The 23,467-nt window shown below is 42.7% G+C and overlaps 1 protein-coding gene and 1 long non-coding RNA gene across 4 annotated transcripts in view; one reads left to right on the forward strand and one right to left on the reverse strand.

The window, feature by feature from the left end:
• The window catches only part of LOC123394376, a 49,914-nt gene that overhangs the window by 5,329 nt on the left and 21,118 nt on the right, over window positions 1-23,467 (reverse strand). The gene's annotated exons all lie outside the window — the stretch shown is intronic.
• The window catches only part of PLCXD2 (phosphatidylinositol specific phospholipase C X domain containing 2), a 51,821-nt gene continuing 43,529 nt past the window's right edge, over window positions 15,176-23,467 (forward strand). For both annotated transcript variants that reach the window (XR_200110.3, XM_004761468.3), the window contains exon 1: window positions 15,176-15,924. Coding sequence is in view for 1 of the 2 variants with exons in the window: in XM_004761468.3 (XP_004761525.1) it covers window positions 15,762-15,924 (163 nt within the window). In the remaining variant the exon portion in view is untranslated. The remainder of the gene's footprint in view (window positions 15,925-23,467) is intronic.

Here is a 23,467-nt window from a genome sequence, read left to right on the forward strand (position 1 = left end):
TACAAGGCGGCATTCTGCAGCCAGGAAGCCATGACCAGAGAGAGAGCAGGAGATTATGACCTTGGGCAAGATCAGGGCCAAAGAACACCTTTGAAATGATTGAATACAATTTTTCTTCCCAACCAGCATCTCTATAGTCTTCTAACTTCTGTTATATTCTTTGCCTTGTCTGCTCACTCAGATTTCTCATGTCTGCTCAAAGGCTCTGTGAGATTGTGATTATATGGTGGCACACTGGGGAAATTAAAGGAGATGAGTAATATACCCAAGATCACAACGTAAAGAAGAGAACATGGAGGTGCCTGGGTGGCTCAGTCAGTTAAGCTGCTATCTTCAGCTCAGATCATGATCCCAGGCTCCTAGGATGGAGCCCCGCATTGAGCTCTCTGCTCAGTGGGGAGTCGGCTTCTCCCTCTGCTCCCCAGCCCCCTGCTCACTCTTTCTCAAATAAATAAATAAAATCTTTATTTAAAAAAGCTGATCTAAAAAATATCTAAGAGCCACACCCTCCCTACCCTCCATGAGTGTAGAGTTTAATGGGAGAAATAGACATTTAAATAAATAAATACATGTGAAAATAAAAGTATGTGTAAAGAAGAGAAAGGAATAAAGAAAAGGGTATCATTTCAGAGACAGAATGTGAGAAATATTTTCAGAAGGCCTCAGAAAGGAGCCGTCAATAGAGACAAAGGCACTGAGACATATTAACCCGACTTGAAAATCTCACCTAAGAATTATGCATACCCAGAACACAAGAAGGGTTCAATAACAGAAAATCTCTTAATATTTTGCCATATAATTAGGGCTTAGGAGGGAAAGCATACAATTAATCTTAAAAGATGAAGATGCTTAAAAGGTCTTTGGCAAAATCCAGTGCCCATTCCTAATAAAAACTCTTGAGAAAATGGTATATTGTCTTAACTATAAGTTTATACATAATATGTGTGTGGATATCTGTATCTATTTATATATAACATATATACATACACTAGTGTAGTATATAGATATTATAACTAGTTTTATATATATATATATACTATAGTACATATACACACACATATATATGTGCTATAATATACACTGTAGTCATCGTACATAGATACTGTAACTATTCCTACAAATGTAACTTTACAAATATATGTGTCCAGGGACACCTGGGTGGCTCAGTAGGTTAAGCATCTGCCTTCGCTTTAGGGGCTCAGATCATGATCCCAGGGTTCTGGGATCAAGTCCTGCTTTGGACTCCTTGCTCAGCAGGGAGCCTGCTTCTCCCTCTGCCTGCGGCTCCCCCTGCCTGCTGCTCCCCCTGTTTGTGCACAAGCACTCTCTCTCTGACAAATAAATAAATAAAATATCTCTCTCTATATGTGTGTGTGTGTGTCCAGATACAATGAAAGCAAAGATGGATACTTGACTACTTAAAAATAAAAGCAATTTTCATGGCAAAAAAGCAAAGTCAAAGGCAAATGATAAACGAGGTGAAAATACTCGCATCGTATATTACAGATAAAAGCTGATAAAGAACTTACAAACAGGATAAATAAGCTTTCAAAACCTATGGAGGGGGACCTGGGTGGCTCAGTCAGTTAAGTGTCTGCCTTCAGCTCAAGTCATAATCCTAGGGTCTTAGGATCCAGCCCCACCTCACGCTCCCTGCTCAGTGGGGAGACTGCTTCTCCCTCTATCTGCTGCTCCCCCTGCTTGTGTGCGCTCTCTCTCTCTCTCTCTCTCTGGCAAATAAAATCTCATAAAAAATAAAAATAATTCTTAAAACACTTGAAAAAATTCAATCATTAATATTAAAAGAAATGCACATTAAAACTTCACTAAGACATCATTTCTTCTTCATCCACTTGTGAAGAATTTGAAACCCTTGACAATGTGCTCTGTTATCAAGGCTATGGGGAAACAGGTACCCTCATATGTTGTTGAAAGGAATGCAAGATGACACAATCACTATGAAGAGGAACTTGACAATATCTAATAAAACTGCATATTACATTATCCTTTGACCTAGGAATTTCTCCTCAGGAATTTACCCTGAAGCTCTACTTCCAACACTATATGCACAAAGTTATTCTTGGCAGCATGATTTGTAATTGCCAAGTATTGAAAACTATCCAGATGTCCAAACATAGGAGATTGGTCGAATAAACTACAGTAAGTACAGCTGTCAAAATAGGAAATAGACTGTACAGCCATCAAAATAGGAAAGAAAAAAGTCTCCATTGACTGGTATGGAGTGATTTCCAGGAGATAGTATTAAGAAGAAAAAGCAAAGCAAAGTACAAGGACTATATAATGTGCTACCAGTGTAAGAAATAAAGAAAAATTATATATAATTTATATAATATGATATCCAATTGTATCTCATTGGTAATGTTAATTTTGATTATATACTTGAGTGTTGTACTGTAAGTCTATATACATACATGCCTATCTTTCCCAGATACGTCTTTTGAAAGGAACAAGGAGCAAAGATATTCCAGTACCAGAGAGCACAGCTGACTCATTAAGATAATTTGCCCTTAATCTGATTAAGGGCAAAGATGATGTATTGTGAGACGAAATATTTTCTTATGTCAGAAAATAATAACTTACTCCAAAAATGCTGGGGTTTACCAGAGGATGCAAGAGTCAGCTTGAAAGGACTCCTACTGGCTAAATCTGGGATAATTTGAGCACCAACCTAATTATGTACACTAATGAATTAGAAACCTTTCAAAGAAAGCAGGTATTTGGGGCACTTGGGTGGCTCAAGTCGGTTAAGGGTCCACCTTAGGCTCAGGTGATGATCCCAAGGACCTGGATCCAGTGTCACAGGGTGCTCCCTGCTGAGTGGAGAGTCTGCTTCTCCCTCTGCCCCTCCCCCCTTTCCTGCTCCTGCTTTCTCTCTCTCTCTCTCAAAATTAAATAAATATTTAAAAAAAAAAAAAGCAGGAATATATGAGTCCTTACCAGAAATAGGTGCTCAAAATTTAGGTAAGGTGAGACAGAGAAAAAAAGAAAGCAGAGGTGGGGGAGGAATTGCAGTAAAGATGGGATCAGGCTAGATTCATCAACAGCTGCTAGCTAAATCAACCAGCAAGTTTTGATGACAGTTAGGATATTTTCATGGTCTCTAAGGATCTGCCAGAAGTATGCTTGTTGGTGACAAGGGAGGGAAACGACACGGTAATTATGTAGTGGAGAACAACCTGACCAAGTGATCAGTCGAAATGAACATCACTAGTGAGGAATAGATGACTAGATGAATCCCCCCTCCCCCACCCCCCGCCAGTGTTTTGCCAGGAAGGACACAATATCTTTGTGCAGTATTAAGGCAGAGAACAAATAAACTGAATCCAATCATGAAGAGACATTGAATAAATACAAAATTTAAAAAGTGTCTTAAAGATAAAGAAAGGCTCTAAAAATATTCCAGATTAAAGGAAGCTAAAAGGACATGACAATTAATGGCAAATATCTAACTCCAGACTGGATCCTTTTTACTGCAGGGGAAGAAAAGCTACAAAGAAAATCTGGCCAATCAGTTCTGACATTTGTCAGATCAGCTGACAAAACTGGAATATGGGCAGAAGACTAGATAAAAGTATTGTTAACTCGGCTATGGTTACGTAAAAGAATATTCCTATTCTCGGGAAATACAGGTTGAAGTACTTAGGGGTAAATGACCATGGTATATATAACTTACTCTCAAATGGGTGTGAGTGTATATGCAATACACATATATTTCATGCACATACACGAATACATAGAAAAACAGATGGTGGAGATATTAGCAACAGATGAATCTAGGTAAAAGGAGTATGTGGGGTTTTTTTTGTTTTTATTTTCGCAATCGTTTTTAATGTTTGAAATTATTTCCAAATAGAACTTTTTTTAAGTGCTTAAGTAAGATCCCAGTAAGTAATGTGTAATTGACTCTAAACCAGCCTATTTTTTTTTCAAACGAGCCTATTTTTTTCAAACATTGCAACCCTTAGATGGTAGGACAAGAGGCAAAGATCTGTTCGTTCAAGGGAATTTCCTTTGTTCTCTGGGACTTAATCTGAAAGTTCAGGAGAAAATAAATGAGGATTCATCATGCAAGCTGGCTGTTTTTGTTTCATTTCTGGGTCTTCTCCTGCCTTGGGTACTGGCTGGAATCCACCAAAACTTCAATCAATTTTTCTTTCTTAAGGAAATGAATAGAGCCCTTTGATTTTCCCAGAACTCCAGGGCAAGCTTTTCCTCTCACCATTAAACCATTTCATATCAAAGGAGACTAAGCTGTGTCCCTCCAGACATCACCCAAGAGAGAGACAGCTCCTCGGGCAGTGGTTTTTGTCGACACCCTACTGGAAGTCACGGAAACAGTGTATGCTTTACAGCAGGCCCTGCCTCCCCATTCAGCACTCAGGGTGGCAGCCCATGTGGGCTTCCCCAGGCAGGTGCTGGGGCTAGAAGGCTCAGCAATCACTTCCCCTTCCCCTCCTAGAGTACTTTGTCCATATCCCCAAATTTTCAATAAATAGCTTGACCGGTATTAATTCAATAAATGTTAATGTTAATAAATGTAAATGTTAATTCAATAAACAGTGAATTTGAAGATAATCTCTTATTTTCCTGAGACCCAACTTTTTTGTTTGCTGGTTTTGCTTTAGTGTAATGTTTCAGTGAAAATTTGCCTTTGAGGAAATGAGGGCCAAGGACTTCCTCTCTTGGACTGGAAAGTCCTCAAGGGTGTCAGGTAGCTTTGTACACCTCAGCACCCTCAGAGGAGGGCGAGGCCTGGGACAAGTTAGCGCTCAAGTACTGTGTGAGTGAATGACAGGTGATGGCCAGTGAGTGCAGAGGAGAGGGGGAAATGCCTCGTGGAACAGAGGGTTTAGCTGAGACAGGTGACCATGGTGAGCTGAGATACTTTTTTTCTTTTTCACTCAATTTGTGTCATAAATGAATACATCCCCTTGACATCTGTGTTCTTCAGATGGCAAGTCAGTCAGGTAAGGACCCTAATCTGGGTGGTTTGGCAAATGCCTTAGATTGAACTTGCCTTTGGGTCAGTGTCAAAGTTTCTCTCAGATTGGTAGAATCAGGTCTGTATCCGTGGGCGCTGAGAAAAGGCCAGGTGCTGGGAATGTGAAGACTAAGTAAACACAAACACCACGGTTGGGGGCAGGGGTGGTGGTGAGAGGAGATGAGGAGATGTTGGTCAAAAGGCACAAACTTCTTCTTGTAAGAGAAATAAGTTCTGGGGACCTAGCAAATAGCATGGTGTATTGTATACTATATTGTGGAAAGAACAGACCTTAAATGTTCTCACCACAGCAACACCAAAAATGTAACTATGTGAGGTGAAGGGTGTGTTAACTAACCTTATTGTGATCCATATTTCCCAGGACATACATGTTCACAAATCGTTATGTCATACACCTTAAACTTATACAATGTTATGTGTTAGTAATATCCCAGTAAACCTGGAAAACAAAGAAGAACCCCACTCAGCCCAGTGAGGAACCATGGTCTGAAAAAAATTTATTTTAAGATTTTATTTATTTATTTGACAGAGAGAGATCACAAGTAGACAAAGAGGCAGTCAGAGAGAGGGGAGGGGGAAGCAGGCTCCCCGCTGAGCAGAGAGCCTGATGCTGACCTTATCCCAGAACCCTGGGAACATGACCTGAGCCAAAGGCAGAGGCGTAACCCACTAAGCCCTCCTTTGGCCTGAAATTTTAACAAGAACAGATCTCAGTGGGTCAAAGTTCTATGGGTCAGTTCTATGGGTGAAGTTTTTTTCCTGATCAAGTCAAAAGCAGAGAGTTAAGTCTTAGATTGGAAGTCTTTGGTCCTCTACTCTTCCTAAGTTGATAATCGAGTCTCTCGTGGCAAGAAAAATTGGGCCTATGTCCCCGATTCGCAACCAGGTGTTGCCCCATTTTGCCCAAGGTTTGGAAAATAGGCACTATTTCAAGTTTTGGCCTCAAATCCACCTGTAGTCTTGTACTTTGCTGAACCAGGTTGGAGATGAAACTAAGAGAGCTTCACTGTGTATAATTGGATTCATGGTGCATTTCTCTCAGACCTGAGACTTTCACATTAGGCAACATGAATGCCCAGGGATATGGATGTGAACCAGGAAGGACTCAAAGCCACGAGATAAACATAGCACCTCTAGAATCTCAACTTTATTCAAATTTTATATACATATATAACAAAATTTGAATGGATTTGTAAAAACACACACACACACACACCACTTGAAAGAAACGCTATGATCAGTGCTGGCCACATGGGGCTCTGGAAAGTGGTGCATTTATTCTTCTTCATGCTTGGGGCATCTCAGGAGGAGAGGTTGAGAAGTTCTGCCCTAGGATTGCACACACACACACTAGTCCTACCACTGTGAGGGTGCTGGGAGCACAGAGAGGTAACTCCCATCCAAGCCATCTATACTCCTCATTCTGAGAACTTTTAGTGTTTCCTGAGCCTCGATTCCTGAGGTCCGAGCATCTCATCCTGGGTACTGAATCTGAGGAGGGTGTAGAGAATATTTTGAGCTGTCCCACAGGTGAAAGTGTGTGACCAATATGAAGTCTTTATTAGAAAACTCCCAAAAGCACAGTATCAAGGTTTTGCTGGTAGCAGTAAACTTTAAAATATCAGGTCCATATTTATATATAAGACATTCCATTAGACCCAGTTCCAGCAAAAGTCGTGGAAGATTTAAGTAAGAAAAGATAATAAAGAGGAGAGGCAAGAAAGGCCTAATTGTGAAAAGGTAAAAAGGATCTACAGCTGGAGGAGGGATGGGGAGGAAACAAGATGGTTCAAGAGACCATAAAACTCATCTAGTGTAATCTTCGAGCAAATGTTTCAACCCCGCCTCTACCACATTACTGTCTTGTTGCCAAACTTGGGTTGGATATTTCCATTGCAGGGACTCCTATCTTCCTCTGTTGCATTCTGTTGCCTAACTCTGAGCCCTAGAACATTCATTTTTATACTTGGGTGAAACATAGATGTGTGGGATAAACTTTGCTCTTTTTTTCTTACTTCTGCTACTGAGAGGAAGCGGAAGCTGTGGGCACTGATAGATTGTTAAGACAAACTATGACTTCCTCCACGAAGCAATACATGTGTCTTGAGTTGAGGGGTTACCTGCAGACACGTCAACAGATCAGAATCCTTTGAAACCAAATCATCAAACTGCAGAGAAATATGCTAACAGCTTTTGACTATAACCTACCATACAGAGAGAGTTGCTAAGGGAAAAACACTAAAGACTCATTATTTTTATTTACACTAAAATTGATTACCTTGTTTAAAAAAAAAAAAAGAATGACTTTTATTGGTTGAAGTCAATTTCTAAAACTTGTGATTTTAGTAATAAAGTTGGCAGAGAATGATCATATCTGTTCTCAGTTACTCTGAGATAAGGAGATATTTACTCCTTAGATAATGTGTCATCATGCTATTTCCAAATGATGTCTGCAACCCCAAACACAGAGTCAGGCCATTAAAAAAGAATGCTTTCCTTTTTAAGATCGAATTTGCCCAATGAACAACGAATGTAGAGAAGTCATTCTAACTGTGACCGAAGGTCAAGTGCTTACTAATGTACAGTAGTACACACAAGCTCTCCTCATAGCTGATGTCATTCTCGATTCCAGGAACCTTGGGGGGGGGGGTCAAATAAGGAGAACGGTTGGTTTTCCTGCCAGTTCAGCCGAGATCAAGAATTTCTGCCAAAACAGTCTCCTCTCATTGCAAAAATTTACACACAACACGGGTAAGAGTTGCTTACTTTGCCATTCTTCCTATTCCAACTTTTTATGAAAGAGAAATTGCACCTGGTGATTCACAGACCTGTACCCCTGGGGATAAAAATATATGTTTATAAAAATAAAAAAAAAAAAAAAAAAAAAAAAGAAAATAAAAATTTGGTGAAGTAGAAAAAAAAAAAAAAAAAAATTTCAATTCAAATTAGTTAATATATAGTGTATTATTAGTTTCAGGGGTACCCCCTTCTTTAATAAAGAAAATTTTTGTTAAAAAAAAAAAAAAAAAAAAAAAGAAATTGCTCGACATTTCAAAGTCCTGACATAAATAAAACCTTTGCAACATTAAAATCCCCTGGGGACCTTTTTAAAAAGATGGAATAGAAAGGGGTCACCCCCAGGGGATTTAATTCATTAGGGTTGGAGTGTGACCAAGGAATCCGTATTCTTGCATAAATTCCCCAGTGGTCTTACTGGTGTCAGTGCTGGAGGAACTTTTTTTTTAGGGTAATTGAAACTGAAAGGAAATTTACGGTGTGCGTGAAATGTACCTTTACCACCAGAAGGTGGCTCTATAACATATTAAATCAGGCATACTGCCACTAGCTGACTAGCTGGAAAACTGGCCTCCGAGTCTTTATTTTCTCTCAATTACTTTCTCAGAGATAAGGGAGGGGTGGAAAGGGGAGCAGAAGAAGATGCAAGGAGTGTGGTGGGATAGGAGGAATAAATGGATATTAAACTAATTTTACGATCATCACTTGCTATTAGCTCCTCTCAAAATGATTATAGAGACCCCGTGTCATCGTTTAAGTACATTTTCTTCTAAATAAACTAAGAAAACCTGGATAAATAGAATAGACTCAGAGGCTCTCAGCATCTTCTGGAACCCAAGCCTTTCCACCTGGGAGAAACAACCTTCGGCCAGCTCCTACCTGTCATCCTCTTTTGTCTCATTACCAGGATCCCCATTGAGAGCCATAAACTTCCTACAGGCAGGAGGTGATACGCACATACCACCACTTCTTGTTTCTGCTGACTGCTCTCCTCCCCAATTCAGGGACACTCACCTGTGTGTCCGCAGGGCATTGGTCCTAGTGCCACGAAGTCTGGCTCCAGCCCTAATCAACTAAGTAACTGGATCCCCAGCTCCTGGTTCTGCCCTCCAAGTCTGTTCACCAGGCAGTGTTCTTGGTTCCCTGCCTTTCCTTGCAGGCTCCTGAATGTCTCGAGTTCCTGCAATGATGTCACTCTTCCTGGAGGTAATTGCTGCTGCTGTCATCATGTCCCCAGCACCACCCATACTGGGGACATTTCTCCATCCTACTCCCATCCTTGTCGCCTAATTTTCTGGCTTAAATTGGGAAAAGAAGGTCAGAGATGACGAGGGATAAACTCTGCTGACGTGAGACACAAAACAAAGCAGGCTACATCCCACCGTGCGTCTACCGCCTCCTCATTTCCGTCCTTCACCCTCCCACACCCACCAGCCAGGAGGGGAAAAAACATTGTGAATGTGGAACTCAAAGCATCCTGTCGTCTCCTTCCCCTCTAGGCAACGTCCCCGGACCAAAAAAGTGCCTGGATTCTGATTCTCTCTGAGATCTGTTCCTTTCCCATCTAGCACATTGACTGGGAGGTAAGATAGCACCAGATCTTAGATTTGGGGGGCCAGAGACAGCCCTGGAGGTACTGTCATTAAATTAGTGTGTTTCCCCTGTGGTTCTTAGGGTGTCTTCAATCAACTAAAATCCAGGCCATCTTGCCTCGCCAACCAGAAATGCCCAAATGGCAAGTTCTTTGGGGTGCTGGCTCTGGGACCTGACTACTCATTTATGACACAATTCCAAAGAACACGAGCCATTTTAGACACTGCCGAAATATAATGTAGCCTCCCAAAGAGGGCAAAGCCTGCAGTCACCTGTTCAGGAATTCAGTGGCGTCCTTGATCAAGTAATAGAAAAATTTCCAGAAAAGAAAACTAATTTGTAGAAATTCTCCTAGAAACAGGTTTGGTTATATATAACAAGAAATGGATGAACAATTTAAGGAGACTTGCAAGTGATTAATAATTTCAGAGCTAGGCCACTTGGGCTCTTGAATTCGGGGTCCATGGAGGTGAGAAGTGGGGGGAGGAGGCAGCAAGCACTGTCATTAAGAAAGTCTATGCATTTAGTCTCTGTGTGCTAGAGCTTCCCCGTGCTCTCTTACCTTTTTCTTGCTTAGATAACTGATTTCAGTGATTTCCTTAAAGGACTGCATTTCTCCAGCCATTCTTCCTAAACTACAACGTGAGTCTCTTCTCAAAACCTTCAATGGCCTGTTTTGTCTATGGGGGAGAAAAGGTTCAAACTCTTTAATATATTTCTATTATAAACTCTACCAAGTTGGCAGTATGAACAGGTAACCCCTAGTGAGTCACTGGCACTATGATCAAGAGATTTAGAGTCACAGCTCGGCCACTAACTATCTATGACATCTCAGGCAGAATTGTGTCATTTTGAAGCTTTAGCATCCTCTTTAAACGGGGAAAGAGATAGTGCCTAACTCACCGGCCTCTTGTGAAGGTTCAGCAAGAATGAATGAGACCTATTTCCCATTTATCCCTCCAGCTGCCCTTCTAGCGGCTTTCCTTTCCCATTTCCACTCACAGTCATGGCTTTGCTGCTGATGTTTTCCCCAGAGTGCATCTCTTTCTCACGCCAAAACCGCCGGCCCATTTTCCACCTGCAGACACCTTTTTCAGAATTCCAGTCTTGGCTAGAATGCCTCCTCTGAGAACATGTCCCTTGGCCCTCTCCACGCCCATCAAAATGTGCACCTCCTTGTCCATCTCTACATGTCTGTATTATCCCTTCCTTCCACTTCACATCACAATGTGTAATTCACATATTTCGCTCTCTTTTCTCCTGAATTATATTCTATCTGAGGTTCCTCAGATGCCAGCCTACACTTAACTTTTCCCGCATTCCTAGCAGTACCAGAACGACTGGAACATGACAAGCACTCTACTCCATTGTAATTATTATCTTACTCCTTCTGTTAGTTTAGGCCCACAACCCTTTAATAACTTTCATAATCCAGCATGTAAAAAAATACTACCTAACCAAATCCTAAATTTTATTTTTATTTTAAAATCATTTTTCCCTAAATATCTGTGGCATAGTATAAAAATCCCACCAATATTTTGGTTTCCATTACATTATTTGAGAGGAAAAATTATTCTCTTCTACTTACAGATTCTTAGCTGAGATTCTTTTTTTAAAGATTGTATTTATGTATTTTAGAGAGAGAGCGCGAGAGAGCACACAAGAGGGGTGAGGAGCAGAGGGAGAGAGACAAGCAGACTCCAGGTTGAGTGCAGAGACCAACATGGGGCTCTTGAGGTTACGACATGAGCCAAAATCAAAAGTAGGCCGCTTATCAGACGAAGCCACCCAGGCGCCCCTTAGTGGGTGGGTTACCTGCTAAAGATTTTTTTTTTTAAGATTTTATTTATTTATTTGAGAGAGAATGAGCAAGAGACAGAGCACAGGAGCAGAAACAGAGGGAGAAAGACAAGCACGCTCCCCACTAAGCAGGGAGACTGACACAGGGCTTGATCCCAGGATTCCGGGATCATGACCTGAGCCGAAGGCAGATGCCTAACCTAGTGAGCCACCCAGGCGCCCGCTTAGCTGAGATTCTTAATGCAAGTTTTTTAAATTTTAAAAGTGGTGTAAAAATATAATAAAACCTTGGAAAATGAAGATAAAAAGCAATACAAGGACCCACCTATGAAACATGAGCCTGTTTTCTAAAGCACTGCTACCTACAAGTGTGGACTGAACCAGCACAGCTAGAAATTTAGGAATGCAGAATCTGAGCCCATCTCAGATGCAACCCAAATATGATGGATTTACACATTAAGGTTTTAAAAAAACCCTACTCTCAGACACTTCCTAGAACCCCACGGAGCGTGTTTTACCAAGTGTCTGTCTCCCTCTCACAAACATTTATTGAGCACCTGCTATATGCCAAGAACTGTACTACATGCTGTGATTTCATCTCCAAGATTTCTCCCAGAATGACTCAAGAATCTATGAAGAAGAGCGCTGGCTTCTTTTGAACTGTTTTCTTGGCAAAGTCAAGTCGTTGTGATCAAAAAAGATGCCAATTTCATGGAGACACAAAACTTCTAGTCTTAAGTGATTCCATGTCTCTTGTTTCTGAATTCTCACACAGTGATATCTCTAAATCTAAAGTTTAATGCTTTCTTTTTTAAAAAGATTTATTTATTGGAGGGGGAGGGGCCGAGGGAGAGAGTCTTAAGCAGACTACTCCAAGCTGAGCTTGGAGCCTGAAGTGGGGCTTGATCTCAAGACCTTGAAATCATGACCCCAAGAGCTGGACGCTTAATTGACCATGCCACCAAGTCCCTCCTCCTTTAATGCCTTCTTAATATGCTCACTCCTTCCATTAAGAGCTAAAAAATCAAGGGGAAAAATGCATTGAAATTAACATACCACCATAGAGCTTAAAGAACACATTTTGCTTGCCTTAGCCAGCTTCAATAAAATTTTGCATTTAGGAATTTTTAAAAGGGTGCTAAACTCAAGAAAAGCACAGAAAGGTGACATATCAAAAGTAGATGTTGGGATATTGCTTTACGGAGTGATTTTTTTTATAAGGAATAAAAAATGTGAACTCTAGGGGCACCTGGGTGGCTCAGTGGTTAAGCATCTGCCTTCTGCTCAGGTCATGATCCCAGGGCCCTGGGATTGAGACCAGCATCAGGCTCCCTGCTCAGCAGGAAGCCTGCTTCTCCCTTTCCCACTCCCCCTCCTTGTGTTCCCTCTCTCACTGTGTCTTCCTCTGTCAAATAAATAAATGAAATATTAAAAAAAATTTTTTTTAATGTGAACTCAAACACGTGCCATGGTGTACTTGGAAAAAAGAGCACTATATTGAAGTGCCCTTTAAACACCAGAAGATACATGATGAACACTTTGTTTTTATTAACGATGGGATACTCCTCCAGGAAAACAAAAACAAAAATTTCCTGTAATACCAGGCAGCTCAAAGGACTGAAAAGCAGGTTCAAATGAATGTTAAGAATAACCTGGAAGAGGAAAAGGGGACTGTTATGCCCGAGTTTTCATGTCCGAGAGACCACCAAGGAGCCAAGCACCGATGCAATCACACGAGGGTTTATTTGACAAGCTTAAGCTTGGGCCCAAGTATACCTGACACAGCGGAGTGGGGACTTGGACCTGGAACCAGATTACAGTCAGACTCGGTGGTGGGTGAGGACAAAGGGGATTAGGGATGGCATAAGTCTCTAAGGAATTTTGAAAGCAAGGTTTCCAGGATCTTGGGGGGCTAGCTATTGTTGGGAGAAGGGCTATTTATTACCAATAATAAAAATCTTCTCGTGAGACCCTTTAGATGTGTATCAGTGGGCCATATACTTGGGAATGATTCTTGACACTATCTTGGAGGTTTAGAGATAAAGGAATTGTTAAAGTAGACTTACAGAATCCTACTCGGATCTGTTGGGGTAGAGGGTTGGTGAGGCTAGGATTGTCCGCAAAACCTCAAGGTGAGGGCAGTTAAGTCCCCAGGGGAGAGCTACTCTGTCTGTTTCAAGAGCTTGTCAGTAGGTAAGGAATTTTTTTTTTTTAAGATTTTATTTATTTATTTGTAAGAGAGAGAGTGAGAGCGAGCACAGGCAGACAGAGTGGAAGGCAGAGTCAGAGGGAGAAGCAGGCTCCCTGCAGAGCAAGTAGCCCGATGTGGGACTCGATCCCAGGACGCTGGGATCATGACCTGAGCCGACAGCAGCTGCTTAACCAACTGAGCCACCCAGGCGTCCCAGTAGGTAAGGAATTTTAATGATTTTCTTCTGCCTCTGTTTCCCACATCAGCTAAACCTGAGGTGGGATGGCCTTAATTTTCTCGGCCTCCACATTTCGCCCTGAACAATTTTGACCCTTAAATCTTTAAGGTTGCTGAAGGTGGAAGGTCTCATCTTCTCTAACTTCTTCCTGCTGAGTAGGGGCGTAGAGTTGTCCCTACCTACTCGGGTCAACATTAATCAGTTGGGGAATGTGTAGGGGACTTAAGAAAGACAGAGGCAGCTGAGTCCAGGGGTTTAAATCAATTATTAGAGAAGAGAGGGACTGTTTAAAGTGCTAACCTGAGTAGGTCAGAACCCAAGAAATATTTTGATAATCTGGAACATCAAGATGGCTGTACAGAGCTAGACTCGAGGTAGGTACAGCCTTGTTTTTCCTGGCCTCCACAGGGACAATATGAGCAGGAGTTATGTGCATTGAGAGGTGCCTAGGACACAGGCATTGCAGGGGCCTGTGGAGTTACCCTGGAGTTGAAGTGGGCTGGTCAGTGATTGGGCGTCAGACTTTACTTTTCTCTTAGCAAAGCCTGCTGCTTGCTTTTCACATAAGCCCTTCCTGAGTCACCCAGGAGCTGCCTGACCTGAAGCCCTCCAGGACCCCACTATCAAGGTCCTGGGTAGGGGTGGGGCATTCTGATTTTGCCTGTCGGCCAGGATGTTTCTGATTGTTGCTGTGCAAAGTTCTCATACCATTAGAGACCCTGTAGTATACCACCATGAAAAAGTACCATTTGAAGGAGTAGGGAATATTGCAGAAAGCAGGGAAATGAGTTTGTGTGCCTACAGACCTCTGGATTTGAGGGTTTCCTTTTAAAATGGCATTTCCAAATAGTGCCAGCTGCTCTCTGAACGCCCCAGAACTTCCATTTCATCTGTGAAAAGGGCATCCTATCCACCACCCGCCCTGCCCTATGGGGGCCCTGTGAAGATCAAATGGGACAAAGAATTTGCAAGAAGGTTTCAAATACCTGAGTAATACAAATAGAAGTCATCATTATTCCTTCCTCTAAGATGGGGGTAAGAGGTGTGTAAGTAAATCTTCATTATGTAACTGCTGAAACAAACCATCCTAGAGGTTGTCATCCAAATATGATATATTTCACCTTTCTCAGCCTTCTTACTCCCCCTATTTCTGCCGCCTCTGTGGTTTATTAAAATGTAATACATTCTATGTGATTGTCATTGTGTGTGTGTGTGTGTGTGTGTGTGTAGAGGAAAGACACAAGGAAAGAAACATCATCTGTGGTCGTGTACAGCATCTGAGCGCTGGCTTCCTGGAAGGCCAGAGGAAGGACCCTTCTTGAGGTCCCAGGACTAGCCCCCAAGTTCCCCCGCCCGCAGTCCCCGCGGCGGCGCCCGCCGCCTTGCAGCCCGGCTGGAGTAACGGAGGGAGGGGACTGGGCCGCGGAGGGGTGGGAGCGCTCCGAGGGGCAGCCCGGACGGACGCCGGCCAATCGGAGCGCGCTCCGCCAGCGGCCAATCACGGGCCGCGTAGCCCGGCAAATCTGCCCGGCAGTGCGGGGCGGGGCTGCCGGAGTCCGGGTGCCGCCGGTTACACTTCTGAGCGCCTTCGGGAAGCCACAGGGCAGGGGGAGTGTGTGCTGAGAAGCGGGGGGAGGAGGAGGAGGCAGGCCCAGCTTCTGGGCCAGCCCGGTGACACACAGACAGGCATAAATCCGGCTGGGGATGTTGCGTCCGGGCGCTCACGTGTGTAGAGACCCACCGGCTTGTCCGTACGCCGTAAGGGCACCTGTCGTGTGAGTGGCTCCGGGCGTGGCTGCTCGCCGGACGTTCAGTTTTTGTAGGATTGCTCTCTAGGGGCCTACCTAACCCCGGCTCCAGAGGGGGAACCTAAGAAGTTTAACGGAGCCGGGTCTGAGCAGATTAAGGGAGTGGAACAGCGGCTGGGCCGGAGAGGGTGGGGACTGCGGGGGCTGGGGGGTAGGGAACCACCTACTTGCCCCGTCTCCCCGGCAGAAAGGTCTTTTGGCAAGACTGGCTTGACAAAGATGGCCCTGGAATGTCTAGAGTCCGGGCCGTGATGATCCCTGAGTGAGTGGCTCTGGGCTGCGCCTGGGCAGTTTGTTGACTGACAAAGAGGGATGCTAGCAGTTAGGAAGGTAAGGAGGAAACTCAGGATGGGGACCATCTGCTCCCCCAACCCCAGCGGGACAAAGACATCATCGGAAGTCTGCAATGCCGACTGGATGGCCTCGCTCCCCCCTCACCTCCACAACGTCCCCCTTTCCAATCTGGCAATCCCAGGTACTCTTCTATTCCTACTTGTTCCCACTGTGTTTGCTTCTGCCATTTTAGTGTGGTTGTTATTATTAATGGATTGGGTTGCTTTTCTGTTGTGCTGAGAAAATAATTGTCAGTGACCTTACTAAACGTTTTTATTTCCAACCAAAAACTTAACACTGAAGCAGCTGCTGTAAACAGATTTAAGTACACTGCATCATTGGCAAAAGGGGCTTGGGAGAATGGAAGCACCATTTTTTTTTGTTTGTTTGTTTATTTGCATCTTTTTGTTTGTGTTTTGTTTTTACTTGGTAGCCTCATTCTAAGAATGTTACATCCCTAATGTTGGAACCAGGCCATGTGAGTACCTGAATCACTTAAAGAAAAAAGGAGAGCTCACGAGTAATGAATAAAAGGTCATTAACGATTTTCAATCTGGATCAAAATTAAAACTGAAAAGTATTTTCTTTCTCATTAATTTAACCTTGCATATAGGAAAAACAAACAAACAAAGATTAGCATTAGATAACAGGTTCAGAACCAGGACTGAGTATAAAGACACATATTTTTGCTGTTGGAAAAGCCAGATATAGAGAATGCAAATGCTCATCAGAGGTCACAGGCAGTCATTAGGTGTGATGAGGTGGTGTTTGAAGATTTGTCTATATATATATACAGGTGTCTGCCTGACTGATCTAGAACCAGAGCATTGAAAAACACTTCTCCTCCAGCCACAGTTTCTATCCTAGGGGTTTTATGCCTTGGAATCACTCTCATTAAATTTGTTAAATGTGTCCTCTTCCTTCCACTCAAAAGCTGGCTAGAACATGGTTTCTAGGGAGGGCCATTTGGACTACAGTGATCTTGGACTGCTGTGCTGGGCAAAGTCCCAGACGCCTGTACTTGAAAAGCACCCCTCGGAGCTGGGGATGGACTACTGCCAATGTTTTCTCTCACCTGGAGACATAACAATTGATGTTGAGCCCTAGACTTCCAGACAAACTCGCAAGCATCCCTGGGAGCAGTCTGATTTTTGTGCATGACCTCATGCAACCCAGATCTTTGCTTTCTATGCACGAGGAAGAGCAGAGCTGGCTTCAGATGCAGCCTTTTCTTACTCGCCTCTTCTTTTGGAGGTCTTCCAGGTTCATTGTCCTTATGGGCTCTTGCTGCTTTTGAGCAAGGAGAGGGCTGCTAAATCTCTTTATAGTTATGATCACTTGTGTTTTATCAGCCATTGACTATAGTTCCTTGGGAAATGCCAGATGGTCATGCCTCAGAACAGGTCTTTTCCATGTTTAATTGATGCCTGTGGAGTCATCACTGAAATGATGCACGGGCTTCTTTTAACATTAGTCATCTGTCTTCAGGCTTTCCGGTGGAATTGTTTGGTCAGGTGGTATGGCAGGTAGTGTGTGTTTGCAAACAGCATGGCATCTTAGACAGGCCCTAAATGACTCTGTCATTCAGGGCATGTCCGGACTTCCTCCTTCCTGTTGTACTTTGGACGGACAGATCAGACCACAGCCCCAGCTCTGCCAGTGGCTTGGATATGTGCTCTGACACCACGACTCCTGAAAGGAGCTGGGCATTTGTTCTGCCATCTATAGGGTATCTCACAGTTACTAGAATTGCCAGGGGAAGTGGGCAAATAGCCGGAGTCTGCTGCTGTAACTGGAAATGCTGTGATTAGTCACTATGGAGGACATAGGAATTTGTTCACCCTGCTTTGTGAAGTCTGGTCCTTCTATGTAAAAGAAAGAAAAAAAAAAAAAGGAAGAAAGAAAGAAAAAAAATGACCTTGACTCCTCAACCTGCTGAATTCATTTCTGTGAATGCCCTTTTCCCAGCAGTGGAAGGGGCATGAGCATATATATGTATGAGCTCAACACAGGAAAGTCACATGTAAGTGCTAGCCACTTATGGACGCCTCCCCACCAACCATTCTTCCCCCCCACCAGTTTCCTTTCCCCTCCCCCAAGCTTAATATCCCCTAGCCAATGGCTAGCACTCAAGTTCTGCCAAGCCTTGTGGAGAAATTCTGAAATACAGAAGGCATTCAGGAGGTGGAGTCCATCATCTTCCTCCCCCATTCCCCCTACACCTCTTCCCCTTTGCGATCCCCTTCAGCATAATAGTTCTTACTTATTAAGTGCTAACCCCAGCACCCACTGACAAACATTATATATCTCAAATATCTATACCTCCAAGACAGCTACTAACATCCTCGTTTTGGAAATAAGAAAATTATTGTCCAAGAGATTAAGTAATTTTTTAAAGATCACACAAATAGTAAATAACAAAACTAACAATTAAGTCCCTGACTAGCTGGCTCCAAAACCCATGCATTATCCCTGTGCCCCTCAGGGGGCCTTGGGGAGCACAGAGCAGCTGTGTGTGTGTGTGTGTGTGTGTGTGTGTACTAGGGGAGGGGGTGGTAGTCTCTAATTAAAACCAGTTTTCACAGCCTGTCCTCTATGGCAAATGAAGTTATGTTTAAGACTAGGTGGTCCTTATCTGAGTGATTATATATCATTGTGAAGAGATAGATAGGCAGACATACATGTATACAAATTATATATCTGAGTAATATATATATTTATATGTTTACAATTATATATGATATATGTGGTATATATGTGTATGTGTATATATAGTTGTATATATGTATGTGTATATATGTATATGTATATATCTGTGTGTGTATGTATGTGTTTATATATACACATATATATCCCTGTTTGGAACAGGGATATATTGGAATTGGAACCCAGGAAGTTTTAAATTCAGATTTATTGCTTAGACCTATTTTGTGTGATGTGTATGCACATGTGTGTGCTCCTGTGTGCCAACAGACAACGACACAGGGTGACTATAAGATTGTGTCAGATCTGTCAGGATGAGGGTGGGGTGGCCCCAGGGAGAGCTCAGAGAAAAGGCAGGAGTTCTGGCAATAATAGCAGAACTGGGATGGAGTAAACTAGGTTATATTTGAATGCATCTGCTGCATTTGCCCAAGGCGTGATGGGAGAGAACAGGTGTGCGTGTACCTCTCAACAAAGCCTTGGTGTATTATTTTACTTATACAACTGCTAAGAACACCTGTTAATGGCCAGTGTCACCCAAACATATTGAAATATTCTGGAGAAGAACTTCAGAACAAATCTCATTGCCAACCATTTAGAGTGATTGGAGACCCCAAGGGTAAAGGATCTGGAAGTTGCAAAAGTCAGATTTTTAAATTAAAGTTTTAAACTCTACAAACATTTTCACTGACATTAGTGAAAGCATGATATTCTTTATGGACAAATGGACTGATGAAAAAATGTTTTCTATAACATGTATATTTTCAATGAATTCTTTTTCTATATTTTTGTGTATTTCTTTTCTTGACTTTTTTTTGAGTTTTTTAAAAAATCATGTTTTTCCCTTTTTATTGAAGGTAAACTGTTTAGTCTATTGCAGAGAGCCTTGATCTTAAGATTTGGTATTGTTGGTTCTGGCTGTCTGATATTGAGGAAGCATCTGAATTTCTCAGGACTTAGTTTCTTCATTTGTAATTAAGCTGGATTAAATGAAATATAGAGTCTTTTCCAAATTAAAAAATCTTTGATTAACTAAATCAAATAAACTATAAATGCCCATTCTTTGTTCAAACATGAAAAGAGATGGGAGGAATAAGACATTTTAGGTCTAAAAGCCTTTGTATGCCTCTTTAAAACAAGAAGTTATTTTTGGCATGTGCAAATAACTACTCGCAATTGCCAGAATGAAGCAGCGTCCTCTCACTTTAGCATCCTAAAAGGGACTGTAGAATAACTGGTTTAAATAAATTGACCCTGAGTACATATTAAGAAACCTCCATGCTCAGGCTTGGGAGAGACCCAAAGATGAATCAGGTATCAACCCGAGTATAAAAGGGCTTACAATTTAGTTATATATATACAAATTACCATATATAGTTAAAAATAATTGGGGCAAATATTAAAGCAGAGATTAAAGAAGGTGTGATGGAAGCACACAAACTGGAAAGACTAATTCCCATTAGTTGCTACTTCTCATATTAGGAACTACTTCGTTGAAAAAATGGCTTGACCCAAGATTTGAAGAATGGTCAAAATTTCAAGGGATGTGATTAGGTAGGCAGTCTGGGTTAGAAGGGGACTTTCCTGAAATGGACCAATTAAGCTCTGGGATGGAGGTAGATGGGAAGTAGAGGACTTTCTCTCCTGCCTCTCAGTAATGCTTTGTTAATATGTTTATCACAGTATTTCTGAACACATTGTTATTTTTGGCTACCTGTCATCCACATCATCTATGAACAACTTGTACACAGAGAGTGTGTCTCATTTCTCTTTATAATGCTAGGTCCTAGTACAGGATGACCGCTTGGTCATTGGTGTCAAGTGGATGATTGAATACAAGAGACCAGGAGAGTAAGGGTGCTGGACGTGGCTCACTTGCAGCTTGCAGCCACCATCGTGTTTGATTGTGGTCAGAGCTAAACTGAATGGATTGGTTAGGTTTTCCTGACAAAAAAGCCATATGAAGCCCCCTGAACATTTTCCAACCAGCTTTTGTGACTTCTGCATAGTATTCCCGTAACTTTAGATAAAGCTCATTACTGAGCCCCATTGGAAGTGAAAATTCTGAGGCAGAACAAAATGGGCAGGAGAGTCAGAAGAGGAATTCTGGTATAACTTGTGTCCTAGGAACAATGCTTTCACCTTGCATCCTTTCTGCCTTCTCTCTTCCCTTGTCAAATGTGAGCTTCTCATATTTCCTGCCTGGCCTCAGCCTCAGCCTGCTCTCATTTCTTGTTCCCCTCTTCGGCTTCCTTCCACTGACCTGGCCTCTCCCTTTCCAGTGTCAACCCTTGCTCAGATGCTGCTCACTGCTCTCCAATTCCCAGACCCTTCTCTGTTCTCATCTTCCTGAGGATCATCCCCTTCCTTTTTACCTTTCTAGAATTCTATCCCTGCTCCATGCAGTTCCACCTCTGACCACTTGATGAGTTCTGTCGCTCTTCTCACTTGGCACACATGCGTCCCGCAGACATCGAGATTACTACAGGGGCAGGATGGAAGGATCATTGCTCAAATTCTGCTTTTGGAAGTTGGATTAGGTCTGGTGCATCCCAGAGAGATTTGGGGACCCAAAAGGGCATAACATACATTGTGGAACAAGAATTCTAGCTTGGCTCTGCTTTGAGGATAGCACGAGCCATGAGTTGGACCTAGAAAGAAACCCTACAGCCTACAGGATTTGAGGCTGTGGAAAAACAAGGACCAAACTGAGTCTACCAGGGCTGACCCAATCAAGAAAAACAATTATATGGAACCAAAATGGATTCTTAAGTGGGAATACTTTTTTGATGCCTCCCCCCCCGGGTGGTCATGGGGTGGTCATGGTCAAGAGTCTATGACTTTGGTGTTTTTATTAGTAGGTCTTTCTTCTAAGGAGGCTCCTCACTTCCTTAGATTTCCCTACCCCAATCACACAAAAAGCCACAGGGAATTCAGGAGTCACTTGTGTCTTTAAGAAGCAGAACGAACCATGGATTGGCTTAGACCATTAATGTTAGAGCCACTCAGTCTGGATTTGAACTTCAACTCTGTCCCTCATGACTCTGTAACCTGGCAGGTTACTCACTCTCTGTGCTACAGTGTCCTTCTCTGTAAAACAGAGATAATAATGGCACTACATCATTTAGTTAGTGTGACAATTAAATAAACTAATGCATTGGTACCATGCTTAGAATAGTTTCTGTCACAATGCGATATGTCATTAAAATTAATTATGGTGGATTTATTAAAAACCTGCACCTGGAATAGACAACCAAAAGAAGTGTAAGATCAGTCCCTCCCTTCAGGCAATGTACAGTGTAGTTAAGGAGCTGACCTTCCAGTAAGCCATGTGGCTCAGTGTTCTGTCCGATCAGATCAGGATAACGTGAATGGTCATCCCCTCAAAGGGGCTTAGAATTAAGGGATGGATACATGGAGGGTTGCCCAGGATGTGAGTACCAAGGGAGACGTAAGTGCAGTATGAGGGCAGCTGATCAAGAGAGCCAGAAAATCCTCTTGAGCTACTTACTATAGCCCCCATCCCAAACTCCGAAAGCCTCACAGTTCCCCCAAACACACACATCACCCCCTACACACACACTAACACACACCTACTACCCATTTCCTAGTGCACACACTGAGCTATGTCCTCAGGAGAGCCCAAATTTTCATGCCTGTTGCTGTTTTCCTGTGATAAAAATCTTGGAATCCATGCTCACTGCCAACTCAAATCCTAGGAGACTGCGCCTTCACCTGCACGCTACTGTTTCAGCCGGGCTTCCAAAGCTGACAGTTGGCTTCTGTCACATGATTTGAGCTAACTAACCCCCCTCCCCGCCTCCCCCCAACTCCTCCAGGGGACTGGTTGGCTCCTATCTACCCCCACCTCCCACCCCCAAAAGCTTCTATGTACAGGCAGCTAGAAAGTTACTGTTAGTGAAAGGTTTAGCCTTTGGGAAAAGCTTGAACCTCTTTACAAATGCTGAGTAACCCTATTTAGAGTTTCAAACCAGGCCTGCAGAGGAGGGGTTATTTATAGACCTTGTAGTAGGTGGGTGTGTTTGTGTGTGTGAAAGGATCTGAACATCCATCAAGAACCAAACTGACAGTAGAGGAGCACTGTGATGGTGCTTGTTTGAGTTGTTTCATGCCTGGTGGAGCCAGGGCCCTTCCCTTCTCACAGCTCCGGGAATTTGGATTATATTGCTGAGTGCCCATAAGGACCAAACGGTACCTGGGAGGATTGCATTAATAGGTCTCTAGTAGCTTCAGGGTAACATGGGTTTGGCCATAGATGCTGGCATTGCTCTCAGGGGATGTGTAGGTTGTGCTCTGAAGTGTTGGCGGTCTTCCTTGCTTCATGGTCTACATAGAAGCTGGAATTTTCTAAGAGAATAACAGGTGGGTTTTTTTTTTTTTTAATTTCCAATTATTCTAGAACTGTTGGCTGTAAGGTATTCTTTTTTTTCCAGAGAATATTCTGTTGCTCTTTTTTCTCCTCTGTATGGGCCTGACGATGTCAAAATAAGGGAAGAACCAGAAGCATTTGTGCCCTGTAATACTAATATGTTGGAGCGCTCAGTGGTCTGAAGTGATGGTAGAACTGAACCGCTCCTAGGTGCTGTCAGACTGAGCTGAATATTTTATGAACATGTGTGATTTGAAGGCTATATGCAGAAGGCAATATTCTTATAAAGTATAATTGAAACCTGGTGAAAAAATATCCTCCTTCCTGAGCTTTGAGCTCAGGTCATTGTCATGGCAGGAGGTGCCCAAATGGATATCTGCAAGAATTCTATGAGCACATGGTGGCAGTTTGGCAGAAAAAAATTACAGGTATCCGTTTATCCCCTTTGCTTCTTTTGGTTTTCATTGCCTAGATTTCAAAAATGTATTCATTTAAAGGGAAATCAGATGTTCAAAGGATATTTGTTGTGTGCCTTTTGTGCCAGGTACTGTGTTAGATGAGGCGAACATGAAGAGAAGATTCTTCTCCCTGC

The sequence above is a fragment of the Mustela putorius genome, unplaced genomic scaffold (genome assembly GCF_011764305.1).
Source record: "Mustela putorius furo isolate JIRA1106 unplaced genomic scaffold, ASM1176430v1.1 tig00003834_pilon_pilon_pilon, whole genome shotgun sequence".
NCBI lineage: Eukaryota > Metazoa > Chordata > Mammalia > Carnivora > Mustelidae > Mustela > Mustela putorius.